This window comes from Mercenaria mercenaria, chromosome 2 (genome assembly GCF_021730395.1).
Source record: "Mercenaria mercenaria strain notata chromosome 2, MADL_Memer_1, whole genome shotgun sequence".
Lineage (NCBI taxonomy): Eukaryota > Metazoa > Mollusca > Bivalvia > Venerida > Veneridae > Mercenaria > Mercenaria mercenaria.
In genome coordinates, this window is record NC_069362.1 from 20844749 (window position 1) to 20866234 (window position 21486).

Consider the following 21486-nt stretch of genomic DNA (forward strand, 5'->3'; position numbering starts at 1 on the left):
CATCCTATGAAGTTTCAACATTCTGGGTCAAGTGGTTCTCTAGTTATTGATCGGAAATGGTTTTCAATGTTCGGGCCCCTGTGACCTTGACCTTTGACGGAGTGACCCCAAAAACAATAGGGGTCGTCTACTCCAGCAGCCCTATAACCCTATGAAGTTTGAAGGTTCTAGGTCAAATGGTTCTCCAGTTATTGCTCGGAAATGAAGTGTGACAGACGGACGGACGGACGGACGGACAGGGCAAAAACAATATGTCTCCTGGGGGAGACATAATAAAGCTGCTATTGTGCAGACAAGGTCAAAATATCTAATTTTGGCCCTTTCAGGGGCCATAACTCTTGAACCCATAATGGGATCTGGCCAGTTCAAGAAAGGAACCGTGATCTTATGGTGATACAAGTTGTGTGCAAGTTTGGTTAAAATAAAATCATAAATGAAACCACTGTCGTGCAGACAAGAAATTGTTGACGCACGGACGGACGACGGACGAAGGGTGATCACAAAAGCTCACCTTGTCACCATGTGACAGGTGAGCTAAAAATGCAAAGTGGAGTAATGGAACATGTGCAATGCATGTCAGATCATCACAGTGAATGAGTGAGTTAAGTTTCAATCCATTCCCATCTGTGGGTACTAAGATTTCAGCTTACATACAACAAGATGGCCATGATGGCCCTATATCGCTCACCTGGTTAAATGGTTGCTATGAAGATTTGCATTTAAGCTTGACCCCGCGGTCATGATTTGAACAAACTTGGTAGAGATCCACTAGGCAATGCTACACACCAAATATCTAAACTCTAGGCCTTCTAGTTTATTGCTAGACATTTTTTGGAAGATTTTTCTATGTACAATTAAGTAACCTCATGATTTGAACAAATTTTGTAGAGGTCCTCTAGGCAATGCTACATGTCAAATATCTAAGCTCTAGGCCTTCTGGTTTATTATTAGAAATTTTTTGAAGATTTTCCGATGTACAATTAAGTTACCGCTGGGGCTGGGTCAATTTGACCCTGGGGGGTCAAGATTGAACAAATTTTGTAGAGGTCCACTAGGCAATGCTACATGTCAAATATCTAAGCTCTAGGCCTTCTGCTTTATTTTTAGAAAAGTTTTGAAGATTTTTCTGTGTACAATCAAGTAACCCCATGGGGCTGGGTCAATTTGACCCCGGGGGTCATATTTGAACAAATTTTGTAGAAGTCTGCTAGGTAATGCTACACGTCAGATATCTAAGATCTTGGCCTTCTGGTTTATTTTTAGAAAAGTTTTGAAGATTTTCCTATGTAAAATCAAGTGACCCCTGGGGCGGGGTCAATTTTGACCCCGGGGTCATGATTTGAACAAATTTTCTAGAGGTCCAATAGGCAATGCTACATGTCAAATATCTAAGCTCTAGGTCTTCTGGTTTTTGAGAAGAAGATTTTTTAAGATTTTCCTATGTAAAATCATATGACCCTTCGGGCGGGGTCAATTTTGACCCCAGGGTCATGATTTGAACAAATTTGGTAGAGGTCCACTAGGGAATGCTTCACACCAAATATCTAAGCCTTAGGGCTTCTGGTATTTTGAGAAGAAGATTTTTAAAGTTTTTCTTTTTGCTTTTGGTTGCCATGGCAACCAGAGTTCTGCATGGATTTCAATTCTTTGAACAATTTTTGTAGAGTTTCACTCAAGGAACATTCCTGTGAAATTTGGATGAAATTTGCCTAGCAGTTTATGAGGAGATGTTGTTAAAGTAAAAGTTTACAGATGGACGCCGGACGGTGAGTGATCACAATAGCTCACCCTGAGCCTTTAACCAAATCCTGAAGTGGACGCCAATGCACAGATGAGTCCAATAGCTCTACTTATTCTTTGAATAGTCGAGCTAAAAATAATAAATAACTAGAGTTGTCACTGGAGTGACGAATTATACCCACACAATATGGCTTTGTCACAAAACTAAGTCATTGCCAAAGCCAAACTTGCCTGACCTTTGACCTACTGACCTCAAAATTAATAGGGGTCATCTGATGGTCATGATCAACGTCCCTATGAAATTTCATGATCCTCGACCTAAGCATTCTCAAGTTATTGTACGGAAATGGTTTAAATGTTACGTGTCATTATGACCTTTGACCTTTTAACCTCGGAATCAATAGGGGTCATCTGCTGGTCATTACCAACCTCCATATTAAGTTACGTGATCCTAGACCCAAGCATTCTGAAGTTATAGTCCGAAAACCGTTCAAATTTTTCCGGGTCACTGTGACCTTGACCTGTGACCTACTGACCTCAAAATCATTAGGGGTCATCTGCTGGTCATGACCAACCTCCCTAATAATTTTCATGATCCCAGGCTAAAGCGTTCTTAAGTTATCATCCGGAAACAATTTAACTGTTTTGTGTCATTGTGACCTTGACCTTTGACCTACTCACCTCAAAGTTAATCTTGACTTGTAGTTTATCCTGTTACACCTGTGTACCAAAATTTTTGATCCTAGGCCCAAACGTTCTCAAGTAATCATCCGGAAACTGTTTAACTGTTCAGAGTCGCTGTGACCTTGACCTCTGACCTACTGACCTCAGTCGAACTTGACCTGTATTTTCTGCTGAACCAAAAATTATTTAAATATGTCAAGCCTTACACGAGTTATTGTCCGGAAACCATGAAAACCAATGGACCGACAGACAGACCAACAAGCTCACTCCTATATACCCCACAAAACATCGTTTTGTGGGGGTATAATAATAATTAATAAGAAGTTATAAAATAAGATGAAGAAACTGTTCATACATTTACAATGGTTGATAACTTTCCCCCACAACACATTCTTGGAGAGATTGTTTAAGTTCCCAACAATAAGAAGGTGGTGTCTGGCTCTTGTAAGGGCAACATTTGCTCTCCTGCAATACAACATATTAATTGACGATCATTAACAAGTTACTGCACCTTCCTTTGATATTTTTCTTGATTTTTCTAAATGCAAAAGAACTGTCTACTTCCTGAACTGAATTTACACAAAAGTGAAGAAGTTGGTTTTGTAAGATAAAATTCTTAGCAAGTTCTATCCACTCTCTCCAAACCTCTAATGCATATTTTCATATTCAAAAATTAAGGTAACAAGGGCTGTTTGTAAAACCTGTATGCACTGCCTCGAACAGTTGATGGCCTAATTTTCCAAAAAGGTGGTGAAATGGAGAATGGCATAAATCAACTAAAAGAATTTACTTCTTACTTGTCATTATCAATAAATCCACATGCCCTAGACCTGACTGTTGACAGTATAATAACATCACGTTCCCCGCCCTGAAAGGCGTCCACTGTAGATACCTGCACTCCCTTCATATCCATACAGTCTCCTTGCCTGTGATACAATAATACACTTTCTACAGTACAGCAACAGTATGACTAATGAGTACTGGTTCCAATAGAAATTTGCACATGCTTTGGCAAACATCTGTAAAGCAGTTCATAAGAAAAAGTTGTTTAAAGGTTTCTTTTCCATCTTATGCTCTGGCTGCCACTACCACCCACACCCCACACCCCCTCCTCCTGCAGTGAAGTCAAACAATCTGAACAATTTTGAGAAAGGTCCATCAAAGCACTCTTCAGACAAGTTTGATGGAGATACATCAAGCAAATCTTGAGAAGTTGCTTAAATGTTTTTTCTATTTCTTGCTCTGCAAGCCCCTAAAATAAAAGTAGTCAAACAAAATCCAAACTGGAATGGTACTGAGCAAGTTTGGTGTAATTCACAGTCAAAAATCTTATGTTAATAATGTAGTCAATAAATGCCTAACTATCCTACAATACTAGAGCAAACCATTGGTTAAGGTGACTTCATAACTGTCTGTTAGCTTTGACCGAGTGATCTTTGGTAGATGATGATTATGCAGACTCAGCAAGGACTGAAAAAAGTTCCAGCAGAAGGGAGTGATCAAAGCTTGAGGCAAATAAGTTATAATGTCCTATTATACTTTTTATTTTGTAGATAAGGCTGCTGTCCAAACACAGAGTATGACACATTTCATAGTTACTAAAAATGGAAAAGTTGGTTATAGATATGGTGACATTCCAGCTTTCAATGTGCAGAAAGGATACACATGCTTCTCTGAGCATTAACCTTATCACCAGCAAACATCTGAGCAAAAACAACTGAACAAGTGTAAGTCATACAGACAATGCATTAGACTGGTTAGCTGATACTAAAGATTTTAATCAACAAATGTCATTGATCTTTACATTTTCAAGATTATTTTTACATGGAACTGCTGAAATATTTCTTTAAAATAACATCAAATCTCTGCAAACTAATACCAGACAATATGTGACTTAAAATGCAACTGCAAATTACGAGTCTATTCCTTCATGCAAACACTGAATTATCTTAAATTATTCAAGCAGTTTTCCAAATACTTCAGTCTTTGGGTAGGTTTTTGTTCAGTATTGGGCAATAAACTTTACAATCACATCTGTGAATGCCTTTGTGTATATTTATTATGTATCTAAGACTAATCATGGTAACTGCCACATCATGGACTGAAAAAAGAAGTGATATGTGCAGAAAATAAGCCTTGTATCTGAATAAATCAGAATATGAAAATACGTTTTGTATGCAAACAGTTGTTGAATCTGATATAAGGAGCATCTGGTGTCTGGCTATTTCACCTTGAATAAACTGAATATCTGAATAACAATCTGTCAAACTAATCTAACAGTCTGAAACGACTGGACTGTAAAATGAAAACATATTCCCTGGTGCTTATAACGGCTTGCATTTACTTAAATTCAAATGCAAGCCACAACAATGCATTTAATAGCCTGTGTAACTTTATACTTAAGATTTAAAGGGACATGCCTCGAAATGAGAAGCATCATAACTTAGTACTTCTTAAATTGATATATTATGAGTAAATTATATAGCTAATATTCTTCTATTTCATATAGCTGGCCTTCTTTACTTATATTAAACTTAGAAAATTCCAAATGCTGCAGCACACACCAGGACTCCTTAAATGCCTATAACTAAATCTTCTTGATGAATATTTTCTGTGCAGAATAAAATTAGGTCCATATTGAATGCCAGAAAAATATTTTCTGTCAAACAAATGCACTGTAACATCAGCTCAAATGTGAGACATCAAATTCTGGTGTGGGTCCTATCCTATAATACATGATAACTCTAGATTAAGGACTTATTAACCTTTAACTTGCTGCCGGCAATTGATTCTGCCTATGCAACCATGATCTTGGTCTGCACTGTTCGCTATTCAGTCAGTAAACTTTCAGCAAACACCCCTTCAAATAATAAGTGGTACTGCCCAAATTGAATGATGGAACTGTCCATTTTAATAATTTAGCAGGGTAAAAGTTAAGATTTGCATAACACTAATGTCAAACAGATTTAATGAGGGACATAATTATGTCAAATGGCAGTATAAGCTCACCACTCCATAGGAAAAGTAATGACATTCCGAGTGGGATTATCGAAAACTTAATTAAAGATCCAAATTCTCAAATCCTGATTCTGGGAACATATTTTGACTTTTGTAGAAACCAAAAGCTTGATTTACTTAACTTTGTAAAGTTCTTTTTTAGTAAAATGGGAACTTTTGCATTAAAAAACCAAAATGTTCGCATAAAAAAACCGAAATGTGTCACTGCAAAATTGTTTTGCTTAAATTTTGTTTTCTGAAGCTTTTAAAGGTGTATTCATGTAAAGTTCACAGTCTTTGCTAATTTCAATATGACAAAGCAATTTCAAATGTTCAACATTATTAAACTTGAGCTGGGAGATTTACCTCAGGAAGTAGCTTTGTTACTAGTCAATTTAAAGTTTGAGCCTCAGACCCTGAAGCTTTCCATCAGTGATGCTGATAAAACAAGATTAGTGAAACCAATGGATGCTAACTGATGGCCCTCTTTAGAGAACAAACAACTGTGGAATTAACTAGAGCTATCACTAAAGGTGATGAATGTACCCCCCCGCATGCACTGACACAGTACATTGCAATTTGACACACACAAGACTGCATAATTATGCGGACTGTATGTATATAGACTGTATGTATACAGTATAGTAACAAAAAACAAAGTCCCATAACTATGCAGAATATTTATCTAAAAGAATGTAACATGTCCCATGCACAACTAGGGTTGGTACTGATCACTTGTGTGAAGTTTCATTAAATTGTGTGCAAGGGTTTGGTAGATAAGGCACGCACAAGATTGCATATGAAGACTGTATGTACATAGTATGTTAACAAGAAACAAAGTCCCATAACTCTGCAATTTTTGTCGCTGAAAGAACCTAACATGCCCCATGCACAACTACTGTTGTTACTGATCAGTTGTGTGAAGTTTCATTAAATTGTGTCAAGGGGATGAGGAGAGATGGTGCGCACAAGATTGTGTCTATGTCTATAGTATAGTAACAAAAAAACAAGTCCCATAACTCTGCAAATTTTTTTTCTGAAAGAACCTAACATGCCCCATGCACAACTACTGTTGTTACTGATCACTTGTGTGAAGTTTCATTAAATTGTGTCAAGGGGATGAGGAGAGATGGTGCGCACAAGATTGTGTCTATGTATATATTATAGTAGCTAAAAAACAAAGTCCCATAACTCTGCAAATTTTTTTTCTAAATGAACCTAACATGCCCCATGCACAACTACTGTTGGTACTGATCACTTGTGTGAAGTTTCATTAAATTCTGTCAATGGGATAAGGAGAGATGGTGTGCACAAGATTGCGTCTACGGACAGACGACCAGACGGACAGACAGACGGACAGACAGACAGACAACCTGAAACCAGTATACCCCCCTTACAACTTTGTTGTCGGGGGGTACAACAAGGAAGTACCTATCATGTGTGCATCTCTGTTTAGTAGAAGAGTCTCCTGTGAAGTTTTGAAGCCAGTGGTTTATCAGAAATAGCCAGACAAAACTGAAGGGATGGCCAGACAGACAGATGAAGTAGAGATTATATGCTCCTTTCATATCAGCCTTAAGAAAGCATGCTATTTTCATTACCCTGTAAGAAGATCTGAGATTCTAGCCATTTGGGATTTATACAGTGTGATCACACCAATGGCAGAAGGTTCAAGCCCTGATGACAGCAGAACTTGCAGCAAGAATACAACAAACTGTGACTCTCTCTCATTGTAATAACTTGCTGCAGCCTCACAGCATTCCTCTCCTCTCTCTACATCAAAGTAACATATTGTTGGCAGTACTTCCTGTTCAATAAAACAGAGAAATCAGTAATGAAGCAAATTATCAGAAAATTTTTAAGTAAGAAAATTACAGTGAAGAAATTTAACACAGATAAAATATAGTCCAAGACAGTTTTCTAAAATTTAGCCTAACAAGAAAGTTATACCTTAAAATATAACTTTACACTCATTTTCAGTTATTACACAACAATTCCTTCTTTATATAACCCATACCAACAATGGCTTTCTGTCAGCTTCTGAGATGCCATCTTCCAACATTCCACCATAGAACAGTTTATTTGCCACAGCACTGATGTTTGGGTGGCAGCGATATTGTGTTCTCAATAATGTCGGCACACTTCCCTGAAAACATGCTACACTATATCTGGGAGAAATGTCTGATATATTTAATAATTTTGAAAACAGTCTGAGTTTTTAATTATACAAAATTTTGTGAAATTCTGAACAACAGTTTCTGAGGTGAAGTATGGATTATTGGCCGCAATTTTGTACACCTTTACAGCTTTTACATGTAGAAAGGCCAATAAACCAGTGAAATTTTCAAGTGGAAAAATATTTTTCAAAACTTTGTAGCTAAAGATAATTTATGTGTTATGTTTATATGTTTTACAATATTTTGACACTGATAAATTTATTTTAACAAACCATTCTTATAAGTCTGTCAAACATCGTCTGTTCCAGTCCATTCTGATGGGCAGCGTCTGCTCCCTGAATTGTTGGATCCAATTGCTGAAAAATAATTATAGCATTCCAGCCAGGGATTCACAACTAGCATTTTTTAATTTATTCATTTCTGAATGAACAAGGCAGTCTGAAAGACAGCTAAATCCCCTGCCACTGCTATGGATAGTGAAAGGGTAAAACCTTTGATTTGAGCTGTGACCTTGACCTTGAACTGACACGGCTGACTCATAAATTCTGCACAACGTCCTGATGAGGTGATCATTTGACCAAAGTTTCATGAAAATCCTTCAAGGGGTTTAGGAGATACAGTGCTGAAACCTTTGACCTTCAGTTGTGACCTTGACCTTGAGTTGACATGGCTGACTCATGAGTTCTTGATGAGGTGATCATTTGACCAAAGTTTGATGAAAATCCTTCAAGGGGTGAAGGAGATACAGAGTTCGACCCTTAGTTGTGACCTTGAAATTGAGCTGGCATGGTTGACTCATAATTTCTGCACATCGTCTTGATGAGGTAATCATTTGACCCAGGTTTTATAAAATTCCTTCAAGGGGTTTAGGAGATATAGAGTGGACACGAAATGGAAGGCTCAAACCTTTGACCTTCAGTTGTGACCTTGACTTTGAGCTGACATGGCTGACTCATAAGTTCTGCACATCGCCTTGATGAGGTGATCATTTGACCCAAGTTTGATGAAAATCCTTCAAGGGGTTTAGGAGATATAGAGCGGACACAAAATGGAAGGTTCAAACCTTTGACCCTAAGGTGTGACCTTGAGCCGGCATGACTGACTCATGGGTTCTGCACATCGTCTTGATGAGGTGATCATTTGACCCAAGTTTTATAAAATTCCTTCAAGGGGTTTAAGAGATATAGAGCGGACACAAAATGGAAGGCTCAAACCTTTGACCTTGAGTTGTGACCTTGACCTTGAGCCAGCATGGCTGACTCATGGGTTCTGCACATCGTCTTGATAAGGTGATCATTTGACCCAAGTTTTATAAAATTCCTTCAAGGGGTTATGGAGATATAGAGCGGACACAAAATGGCAGACTCAAACCTTAGACCTTGAGTTGTGACCTTGACCTTGAACCGACAAGGCTGACTCATGGGTTCTGCACATCGTCTTGATGAGGTGATCATTTGACCCAAGTTTCATGAAAATCCTTCAAGGGGTTTAGGAGATATGGACCGGACACGAATTTGTTACGGACGGAAGGACGGAAGACGGAAGGACGGAGGGAAGGACGGACGGACGCAGACCATTCCTATAATCCCTCCGCCACGGCGGGGGATTAACAAAATGAAAATAGGCAGAATTATACTTAAAAGGGCATGCCCCATCTTTATTTCACAGTGTCATTCTTTTACTGCAATCAGCAACATTTATTATATACTTTCCAATGAAATACTGAGATATAATTGTCACAGGGTGAGAAAAATGTGCAGCAAGACCGGGTTCAAGTCCCCGGGGCCTCGGAATACTGTTCCGATGATCTACAGACTACCCGGCCGCCTACGCACTTCTCCCCGTCCTTTACCGTGACATATTTCCCCACCATTTTGTAATTCGTCCTCGAATTTTAGCAGGTACTATATATATTAGCAATTACAGGCGTCGGGAGCATTCCCATAATAGGTCCTGTTTTTCAGAAGGCGTACAAAAAATATTTTTGGTCATAAATTTGACATTCTTAAAAGATTATTAAAGAATTCAAAAAGATCCTACTGCCACAATCAGAGACCTTTAGAATGATGTCTAGTTTTTATCAATATTAAAGCTGCACTTTGTGAAATACAGATACAGTTCAGGTATTTCTCATTGTACAAACAACTTTTTCTCATAATGGTATGTAACTTATCAACATCACTGTATGATGCTATCACACTGACCTGGATACTATGGTATTTTCTCCATAGATATTATTTATACTTTAAGTAGTGTTAAATTTGATATAAATTTTCAAGCAAAAGTTATTTGTTTTCATGTACATATTTCAGGTCTCGGATGAATGGATAATCAAGGTATGAACACTACTTAGTGACAGATATTTTTATGCAATTATGCGTGTTAAGGGTATTTGTTTATACAAACTTATTACAAACCTTTTTCTATTTAGTTTGCATGCAGGGATCCTGTGTTTTATAATCCTGAAAGGTATTTCATTTTTTTTTTAATTTTCTTTTTTGTCTTTTTTGCTTACTCTTTTACATCCTCCCATAAACTGAAGGTTCTACTACAGTCAGTAACCAGAATAAGTATTTTGAGAAATAATTCAATGAAAATTAACAAGCTTGTATCTTATAAAGATGCCAAAATCAGCTTCATCATACTTTTTGATAAAGACAGTCAATAAATAACTAGCATGTGAAATAGGACAGGCTACCGGTATTTTAAACAAAAATTGTGTTGCTAAACAATTTTGTCAAAATCATTATTCAAACAGCAATTATTGCTAACAAAAACTTATCTGACCTAGCTGTTTTGATCTGTTTTACATTACAAATAAACTGTCACAATAAGCAGGAAACAAAGTTCAATGTTGAGGCGGAAGTATGAAAGGTGAATAAGTCTTGATAGCTCACCTCACCTTGTGTATTTGTAAATAAAATCTAAATCACAGCCAAAATCCCATTAAAATGGGGCATTCATAAACTGTAATTTTAATTACCTTCCTTAAATTTGCAAATATAGAGATACTGGTATAATCAAAGGAAGTGACTTGTTTCTTTAAATTATAATATGAACTGGATCTTCAAGGTATCATGACTTCGAATTTAGAACTTTATAATTGAATTTCTGTTCACTCAAAATACCAGCTTTCCTTCTATCTGGAGAATAACTGTAGCAATGACCTTTAAGAAAATGGAACTGGTTCTTACCTTAAATACATCTTACTGCAAATTACTGGGCTAGGTTATTTCAAAATTGTTCTTTAATAGTGATATAAATGATTTACACCTATTTCTGATATAATCACCATGATCATGCAAGTACAAGGCATTTGACCTGTAAATCTGACCTTCACCTTTGACACAAAGGTCAGACTCTTCTTTGTCAGCACGTGACCATCTGACATAGGAATTATTACCTTGTGCTACCTTGTTTCTTTTTGTACAGCATTGTTTAAGACACATCAAATTCGTTTTTTTTGGTGGTTTTTTTTTCATCTTGCAGTATGACATTGAGCATGATATAACAGATCAATTATGCCAAATATCCTATTGTCATTTGATGCCTTACAGAGTTACTGACTGGACAAAGGAAGGATGCACAGACGGATGGGCAAATATCGAGGGAACCAGCAACAGGTAAGAAAGTACTAATTACCTGAAACAAGGTCTGTTTACAGAGGTTTTCCTTTTAAAGGATTTAATACTTTCGAAAAAAAAAAAAATTATCTGAACAAAATACAGTCTCCTCTAATGTGGTAATAAAACTTATCACTGTTACTGTGGTAAAGTCCTAATTGAAAAGCCAATTATGCAGAACATAGATGAATGCATAAACTAAATATTTCTAACTGTTTGCATAGGTGAGCTATGGCACTTAATGTCAGAAAAATGTTTGGTCTCTAAATGTCTTCCCTGTCACTTCGTCCAAAATTGTCAAAGTTTCAGGTTATCACTATGTAAACAGTTAAACTACCAACACAAGCCCTATCTGGAACTCTTCCTGCTCATATAATTTAAAACTGTCTCTCTTTTTACAGAAACCAAAGTATAAACAAAAGATGGATGTCAGTGAAGAGTTTGCAAATTTGTCTAGCCACGAAAGTGGAGTTTTCTGTGAAATTTGTCTGGAATTTAATGGAGAGCATACAGATGTTTATGGATTTTGTACTAACTGCAAAGAGTACTTGTGTAAAAACTGTTGTGATTATCATTGTAAACCTAAGCCATCAAGGGATCACAAGTTGGTTTATAAAGCTGACATGCCAGAGCTTGATGATGCTGTTAAGACTCAGTCACTATCTGGATTCCACTGCCCAAGAATGTGTGAAACTCATCCGGACATGCCAGCCTTCCTAAAGTGTGACAATCATAAGAAACAAATTTGTACATTATGTGCATCAATCATGCACATGTCATGCAAAACACAGGAAATTCAAAACACCGAGACAAGATTTCTCAGTAAATTAAAACTGGAAAGAACATTCACAGACATTGATGAAGTGATAACAACAAGCAATGGAAATATAGAAGCTGCTAAACTTCTATCTGCAAAAAATGAACAACAGACATTTGAAGCTATAGACGGTGTGGAGAAACTAACTGAAATGTTACACAGGGAAATAGACTCGGCTATGAAAAAGTTCATACTCAAAATAAACGACTACCATAAAGAAAATAAAGCAATGATTGACGCAGTGAAAGATACAAACGAGAAAGCAAACCAAAAAGCTTCGCAGCTGAAGAAACATTTACAAACATTTGTTGAAGAAGAACGCTACAGTCACTTGTATTGTGGAGTCCAAAATTCCACTGAGATTATCAATACATTACAAGTGACAACCAAAACTGTAGAAACTGAAAGCAAATATAAAGAAATACTATGCCGAGTAGATAAAAGATTGTATGAAATCACTGAAAATCCTGAACTTTTTGTACTTGTTTCAGGGCAGAAAGAAGCACAGAACTTTCCAATGTATAGGGAGCTTTCCGTTCCATCAGAGTATGTAGAGGGAAGAATTCCAGGCCAAGTTTACGAGGAGCTAGTTCCAAAGAGGAATAACACCGGCTCATATGATTATGTTTACACATTTTTACCTCAACAACGGAAATCATGAACTATTTCATTTTTTGAAAAGGAGCAATAATGGTGCAAATGACCATGTTTACACATGTATACCTCATCACCAGAAATCATAATACTGCAGCAAATGACTTTGTTTACAAATTTATGCCGCCTCAACAGAAATCATAAACACACTTTTAATAAGAGGAATCATATTGGAGATATGACTATATTTACATACACAATGGAAATCACAAACAAACCTTGTAGTGAATAATATGGGTGCATATGAATATGTCTACACATCAGGGCTCGTGAAATTTTGAAAACTCAAATGTTCCAAAGTGAAATCATGACCACCCACCGTATTATATATATATATACTATATTTGTAAGACGTGATAGAGCAAAGATTTTAATACGTCATGCATCAAAAATGATTTACCAGTCAACGTCATTTAGTGTCATATGTGATCATTACTTTGTTTAAATTTTGATGTTTTTCCGAGAAAATACTTGCAAAAATAAAACTGTCGAGGCATTGTTTTCTTGGCACAGTGTTTTTAATTTATTAGTCTTAAAGCCAACATGCAGGTGATGACTTCAGTACCGTATACACGGCAGGTACGTTATGATGTTTCCTCATTATTTGACGGATTTTTATAAAATATAATGCGTCAAAGTGATTTACTCGACACAATGTCATAGGCTCTGCCAAAGATCCTCAATATTTTAGAGTACTCTGCCACGGACCAAATGTGTAGGCTATATGAACGCTGAGATAGAATTTCCCGTGTACAGGGTACCAAGTATAAATTGGCTGTCCTAATCAACATTTCACTGGTGTCGACTTCAAAAAGCAACTACGTAACGCAAACTTATATATACTCATCTGGTGTAAACAAAATTTCATTTTGGAACATTTTAAAAGACCTATTTGATAAACTGGCTAGTCCATCACTCTGGTTTTCTTTATCATTCAGGTTTGCTAGTCCATTTTTTTTGTACAGTCAGATTGCAAAGACGATTTTCTGTACTTGTTTCAGCCAGACTGCCAAATGTATCATGTAATTTTTTAAAAATTAAGTAATTATAAAAACTATCTATATCAGTTTCCTGTGTGATGTCTCATAAAATGCAATGACCATTTGTTTCTTTTTACCTGTCTTCAAACATAGCCTTTTGAAATAGAACATGGTCTAAATAAAAGAAGGGTCCGAGTCAAAAGCATTTGGATCCAGTCAGAAGCATTTGGGTCCAGTCAAAACTGTTTAAATACATTGCATAATTGCTGCCTGCAATTATTAAAGGATGTACTGCGCAAGCACTGTAGCGTCACGTGCTAATTACGGACCAATTACCAAGGTGACAACCAGAACGCCTGACAAGTTTATTGATTATCTGAGGGTGCGATCAATAATTTCCTGCTTGGCAAGTGCTCGTGTATTGAGATTTCAGACCAAAATTTATACTTTTTTTTTCAATTTCTACAGGATCGATTTTTTCACTTTTTCACTTCACGAATCGGTCTGAAAAGTCAAACAAGAGTGCCAGACTGTCACAAAATACACCCGTAATCCAAGAGTGCCTGGGGCGACTTGGCTGGTTATCAAACTTGGCCGAGAAATGCCCACAAACATTGTCAGCAAGTTTGGTAAAGATTGGATGAAAACTGACTTAGAGAGCGGACAAGGCTAATTTAGCTGTTTTTTAAGTAATTCAAGGGCCATAATCCAAGAGTGCCTGGGGCGATTTGGCTGGTTATCAAACTTGGCCAAAATATTATGCCCACAAACATAGTAAGCAAGTATGGTAAAGATTAGATGAAAACTGTTTGACTTAGAGAGTGGACAAGGCTAAATTCGCAGTTTTTCGAGTAATTCAAGGGCCATAATCCATGAGTGCCTGGGGCGATTTGGCTGGTTATCAAACTTGGCCGAGAAATGCCCACAAAAATTGTCAGCAAGTTTGGTAAAGATTGGATGAAAACTGACTTAGAGAGCGGACATGGCTAATTTTGCTGTTTTTTAAGTAATTCAAGGGCCATAATCCAAGAGTGCATGGGACGATCTGGCTGGTTATCGAACTTGGCCGAGGTATTATTGAGAAGATCCGATGAAAACTGTTTGACTTAGAGAGCGGACATGCTTTGGATGCAGACCGTCTGCCCACCGCCACCGTCACCATGGGTGTTTACATAATACGCCCATCTTTTTCAGAGTATAAAATGGTCCAAAACCAACAAACCGCCAACTTTCCGAAGCCCTGCTACACATATATGTCCACACAATGGAAATCATTAACAAATTTTAGAAGGAATATTACAGGTGCATATGTATTCATATCTCCATATAAGAAATCATGAACAAATCTTACTAATACAAAATGTTCTAGTTCTCACACCTGGGCAGACCAGTATAATGCCCATTAAAACATAGTGAAATTTTGGACACATTAATATAAAACAGCTAATTAGCAGAGTGGTAAATAATGATTATACATAAAAAGAACAATATATCACATATCTTATCTTTATTATATACTTTCTAACATAAAACAGAAATATTATTTAAATAAAATGGAAATTTTCAGTGTTCTTATTTTTCACTGAAATGAGACATATTTTCCATATTTTCACTGCAGTGAAACATATTTTCTATACTTTCAAGATATCTGTGATCTGTATGAGTTAAGCGGGTGGGCTAGGTTCAAGCAAGGTATTGGCTGGAGTTACACAGGTGGAAAAAATAGAGGTGAAAAATTTCTTTACAAAACTTTACCTGGAGTGAATCTTAAATAAACTACCTATTTAAGGGACCTTAATCATGTGTATTAAGTAAATACTCGACATCTTGCCAGTAAAAAGTATGCTTTTGTGTAAACATGTGTTGAGTTTAAAGGAAATACAAAACAAAACAAATCTCAACTCTTTATAAAAAGGTTTTTGTTTTTTTTAATGCTGTACTCTGTATGTGAAAACATTATGCTAGAGGAAGGTAAAACTGTCTTTTTCATTATACAAATCAAACTGCAAAGGAAAAAGTTTTTCTGAAAAACAATTACCGGTATAATATATTATCATGCAGACTGACAGTACCAAGACAAGTCCCCAACAATTTTTCTATTCTAGTACTTCTTTAGCCAGTCAAATCTGAACCAAGAGTTACCTTGCTTACAAATCGCACTGATTCTGATAGCAAGGGTTTGGGTGCTTTGGGTGTGGTATCATTAAAGGAAATATACCATGTTAAACTTGGACAACTTACCTTAGTTCTACTGATAAAATTATTTTAAATGTCCTGATGTACCTTTTATTCAACTTCAGAATTTATAAATTTCAAAGCTTCTGGAATAGGCAACTTAACTCATTTTACACTGAACTGCATTTAAAGTTGTGGGAAAAACAGCACAGTCAAGTATTCTAAAATAACATAAAACTACTCAAGCAGTGGTAGTGACAAAACTGAGAAAGATGTGGGGGAAACATGTAGTACTAAGGGAAGATATTCTAATTGCTATAGCTCTACTCAAATCAAATCTTCTTGTTCAAATTAATATACTCCTTCATAACTTTGAAGATTATGTGTATGAATAAAATTTAATTGTGTTTTTATTAAACTTTTTACATATATCAAGTTTGTACATGTACGACTGATAGGAGCATCCTGCAATACACAAACTTGACCTGATACTGATTACTTGTTCCAAGTTAATAATCAATATCCGAAAAACTGCTGCCTTAAAACTTAAACACTTCTTTACAAGATCTTGTTTATAATCATATTAAAACGTAAGATTAAATAGGCCAAGCATATCAAATATACACCACATTCAAGCAAACATTTTGATCCTATTTCACTCAGACTACATTTCTTGTTTTCAGGTTTTTATTAAAAGTTCACATTAAAGCTTTTAACGATGCAAACGATAACATGAAACAGTAGAGATTGTTCTTCACAAAAAACCTATGTCCCCTGCCACAAAGCACGCAGACATTGTAAAATGCCACAAATTTAGGGCTATAACTCCATGGAAAAATCAACGAACATTAACATTCAAAAGACATACACAACTTGGCTTGGCACTCATCACGTCATAAAATACGACAGACAAATTTTATTTGTAAGATCCACTGGTGACCTTAACCATTGACCTACCAACCTGGTTCATGTGCTCTGCACATCATCTCATGGCCACCTACATACATGCCATGTTTAAAGTTAATGCCTTGAATAGTTATTAAGTTACTATCTGGACATGAAATGAGAGGAAATATTTGACCCTTTAGCACCATTTGTGACCTTGTTTTTGACCCACCAACCTGCTATATGTGCTTTGCACACCATCTCATCACCAAATTTAAATTCAGTTCAAAACTAGAGATGCTTTTGAGAAAAGCGCATGTCTCCCACAACTGCCTTGTTTGTCTGGATTGTTCAGACGAATGGTTCCTATCAAAAATGTCTAGTTTCTCTGGATGGTCTAGACGAGTGGATCCAATAAGATGGTCTAGACCCACTCAATTAGATGGTCTGGATGAGTGGATCCAATCAGTAATTCAAGGGCCATAATTCAATAGTGCCTGGGCGGATTTGGCTAGTTATCGAACTTGGCTGAGGTCTTATGGTCAAACACATTTTGTTCAAGTTTGGTGAAGATCAGATGAGAAATGTTCGACTTTGAGTGTGGACAAGCTTTGTGACAGACAGACAGACTGACAGACACACAGACTGGAGTAAATCAATATGTCTCCCACACCACAGTGTGGTGGGAGACATCATTCTAATTATTTTATTATACTGTAATGTAAACATATTCAGTTTCCTGTTCCATACAAATATATAAACCTAATTACAGTGACAAGTTTACACAACCTAGATATCATAAATACCATATACATTAGAAAACTAGAGCTATCACTAAAGGTGATGAATGTACCCCCCGCATCCACTGACACAGTACATTGCAATTTGACGTACACATGATTGCATAATTATGTGGACTGTATGTATATAGACTGTATGTATACAGTATAGTAACAAAAAACAAAGTCCCATAACTATGCAGAAAATTTATCTAAAAGAATGTAACATGCACCATGCACAACTAGGGTTGGTACTGATCACTTGTGTGAAGTTTCATTAAATTGTGTGTAAGGGTTTGGTAGATTAGGCACGCACAAGATTGCATATGCAGACTGTATGTACATAGAATGTTAACAAGAAACAAAGTCCCATAACTCTGCAATTTTTGTCGCTGAAAGAACCTAACATGCCCCATGCACAACTACTGTTGTTACTGATCAATTGTGTGAAGACAGACAGACAACCTGAAACCAGTATACCCCCCCTTACAACTTTGTTGTCGGGGGGTACAATAAGTTGAAGCTATCACTTCGTAATGAAATATTTATAGGTTATTAGCTTTGTATCGGGAAATATGCACAAGTTCTTCAGCGGAAATATTGCGCGACTTTAGGAGCGCAATATTCTTCCGCTGAAGAACGAGTGCATATTTTCCGATGCGAAGATAATAACCTTTTTATTACATACACATCTACACGTATAAATATAATGTAAATATCATAAATTTGTTCAATAGCCTTGAATAGGATTGACAATACTGAACTAAATAGAAACAAGAGCACCGCCTTGCGGGTGCTGACGCTCATCTGATTTTTTTTGTGTAATGAAATATTGTCCTACCCATGATTTTCTAAGTCTAAAAAGGGCCATTATTCTTGCAAAAGCAGGATAGAGTTATGCTTCTTGATGTACAGTGTCCACTTATGATGGTTAAAAACTGTTGCAAGTTTTAAAGCAATAGCTTTGATAGTTTATGAGAAAAGTTGACAAACATAATACTCAACCAAGAAAATGATTTTCTAAGTCCAAAAGGGGCAACAATTATTGCAAAAAGCAGGATGGAGTTATGTTGCTTGCTGTACAGGGTCAGCTTATGATGGTGAACAAGTGTTGCAAGTTTCAAAGCAATAGCTTTGATAGTTTAAGAGAAAAAGTTGACCTAAACATAAAACTTAACCAAGAAATCTGATATTTTCTAAGTCAAAAAGGGGCCATAAATCTTGCAAAAAGCAGGACAGAGTTATGTTTCTTGCTGTACAGGGTCAACTTATGATGGTGAACAAGTGTTGCAAGTTTTAAAGCAATAGCTTTGATAGTTTAGGATAAAAGCTGACCTAAACATAAAACTTAACCAAGAAAACTGATTTTCTAAGTCCAAAAGGGGCAATAAATCTTGCAAAAAGCAAGATGAAGTTATGTTTCTTAATGCACAGGGTCTGCTTATGATGGTGAACAAGTATTCCAAGTTTCAAAGCAATAGCTTTGATAGTTTAGGAGAAAAAATGACCTAAACATAAAACTTAACCAAGAAATCTGATATTTTCTAAGTACAAAAGGGGCCATAAATCTTGCAAAAAAGCAAGATGGAGTTATGTTTCTTGCTATACAGGGTCAGCTTATGATAGTGAACAAGTATTCCAAGTTTCAAAGCAATCGCTTTGATAGTTTAGGAGAAAAGCTGACCTAAACATAAAACTTAACCAGGCAACGCCGACGCCAACAACCGCTCAAGTGATGACAATAACTCATCATTTTTTTTCAAAAAATCAGATGAGCTAAAAAATAGTGCAACAACACGCACTGAATTATGTCACGCACCCGATATGAAATTCAGGCGTCAGTGTATGGAAAAATATTGACCTTTCCGGTACCAGTGTAACTTAATGGGGAATAGAAACGAGTATGTAATAAAGTAGAATATGTATTCAATACGCGAGGCTGAAACTCAATATATAATTATATATTTGATGGAAGTAAGCATTTCCTTTATTTGGAACAACATAACATGGAACATATCTGGATATTATATATTATAATTAGACAATATTGTAAACTAAGATATTAACATTGTATGTATCATTACTGGATATTGTGATATTATATACAGACAATATTGTACAACAATATTAGGAAACTATGCAACAGCGATTACAATCTACTGACGTCACAAGGTGTGATATACAAACTTTCCGAGTTTCAAGAGCATTGAATATTGTGTAGTGCTCGTAAGTTCAGTAAATTTCAAAATACTTGGTCATAAATCTATTGGGTGGAAACAACCTGTTTGATGTCATCTGCCCAATAAACGTCAAACTCTATTCTAATAACCAGGTATTTTTTAAAATCTTGATTAATAAAACTTTAATTTGGCTACTTATTTATTTACAAAGCTGTTTTTTATGCAAATTTCAGCATTTTTACCTTAGGATCACCAACCAGTAGAAGTTTCTGACATCCAAATTTTGCTACAGGGAGTAATGAAGCTGGTTCTGTCATCTGACTACACTCATCCAATAGAACAAGCTGCAATATAATAATGACAGACTTTGTTGTAAGTAGTAGGTTTGTGGCCTAAAAATACATTTCAAATGCTCTATCTACTTTACATATCTAATTATATAAAACGTTTTTGACTGTTCCATATAATGGTAAAATGATTCAAATATGTCAACATTTAGTTAATTACCTGGTTACCAGATTCTGCTATTCAAAGTCTCTTAAATATGGATGGCGTTAAACAATCACATGTCTTTCTTCTGACAGTGCATATCAGTCATCATTAAACTAAACTAGAGCTATCACTAAAGGTGATGAATGTACCCCCCGCATGCACTGACACAGTACATTGCAATTTGACGCACACAAGATTGCATAATTATGTGGACTGTATGCATACAGTATAGTAACAAAAAACAAAGTCCCATAACTATGCAGAATATTTATCTAAAAGAATGTAACATGCACCATGCACAACTAGGGTTGGTACCGATCACTTGTGTGAAGTTTCATTAAATTCTGTCAAGGGGATAAGGAGAGATGGTGCGCACAAGATTGCGTCTACGGACAGACGGACAGACAGACGGACAGACAGACAGACAGACAACCTGAAACCAGTATACCCCCCCTTACAACTTTGTTGTCGGGGGGTACAATTATACTGTTTCTAAACCAAAATATAAGCATCCTAAAAAGAACAGAAACCACTCACTGGAAATTCCATGTTGTTAAGGCAGGTCAGTGAACATGAGGCACAGGTTGCTCCAACTACCCTAACTTTACCCAGTTTCTGAAAATAACACACACATCTTAACAAATAAAATCTCTTTATCAGACACCATTACATTTTAGCTTCAGACACCATTACACTTTAGCTTCAGTCACCATTACATTTATTACATTTTAGCTTCAGTCACCATTACATTTTAGCTTCAGTCACCATTACATTTATTACATTTTAGCTTCAGACACCATTACATTTTAGCTTCAGACACCATTACACTTTAGCTTCAGTCACCATTACATTTATTACATTTTAGCTTCAGTCACCATTACATTTTAGCTTCAGACACCATCACATTTTAGTTTCAGACAAAACTACATTTTAGCTTCAGACACCATCACATTTTAGTTTCAGACACCACTACATTTTAGCTTCAGACACCATTACATTTTAGCTTCAGACACCATTACACTTTAGCTTCAGTCACCATTACATTTTAGCTTCAGTCACCATTACATTTTAGCTTCAGACACCATCACATTTTAGTTTCAGACACCACTACATTTTAGCTTCAGACACCATTACATTTATTACATTTTAGCTTCAGACACCATCACATTTTAGTTTCAGACACCACTACATTTTAGCTTCAGACACCATCACATTTTAGTTTCAGACACCACTACATTTTAGCTTCAAACACTGTTACATTTCAAAGCCCTGCTCCGCGGCTATTCAAATTCTATTGTGTGTT

General features: G+C 36.3%; 2 protein-coding genes across 3 annotated transcripts in view; one reads left to right on the plus strand and one right to left on the minus strand.

Annotated features, from left to right (window-relative positions):
- LOC123563456 (uncharacterized) overlaps window positions 1–21486 on the minus strand; it is an 85468-nt gene that overhangs the window by 12960 nt on the left and 51022 nt on the right. The window contains exons 22-28 of one of the 2 annotated variants that reach the window (XM_053531923.1): window positions 20721–20798; window positions 19934–20035; window positions 7871–7954; window positions 7439–7567; window positions 7023–7228; window positions 3222–3350; window positions 2780–2889 (exon numbers count right to left, since the gene is read on the minus strand). In XM_053531923.1, the coding sequence (XP_053387898.1) occupies window positions 2780–2889; window positions 3222–3350; window positions 7023–7228; window positions 7439–7567; window positions 7871–7954; window positions 19934–20035; window positions 20721–20798 (838 nt within the window). Of the gene's footprint in view, window positions 1–2779; window positions 2890–3221; window positions 3351–7022; window positions 7229–7438; window positions 7568–7870; window positions 7955–19933; window positions 20036–20720; window positions 20799–21486 lie in introns of those variants that run through there. The other variant, XM_053531931.1, reaches the window with a different exon arrangement.
- LOC123563454 (E3 ubiquitin-protein ligase TRIM33-like) lies at window positions 10819–13198 on the plus strand. Its single transcript, XM_045356288.2, has 2 exons — window positions 10819–11221; window positions 11623–13198. Exons 1-2 carry the CDS (start codon window positions 11180–11182, stop codon window positions 12697–12699), a joined length of 1119 nt encoding a protein of 372 aa, XP_045212223.2. The 5' UTR covers window positions 10819–11179; the 3' UTR covers window positions 12700–13198.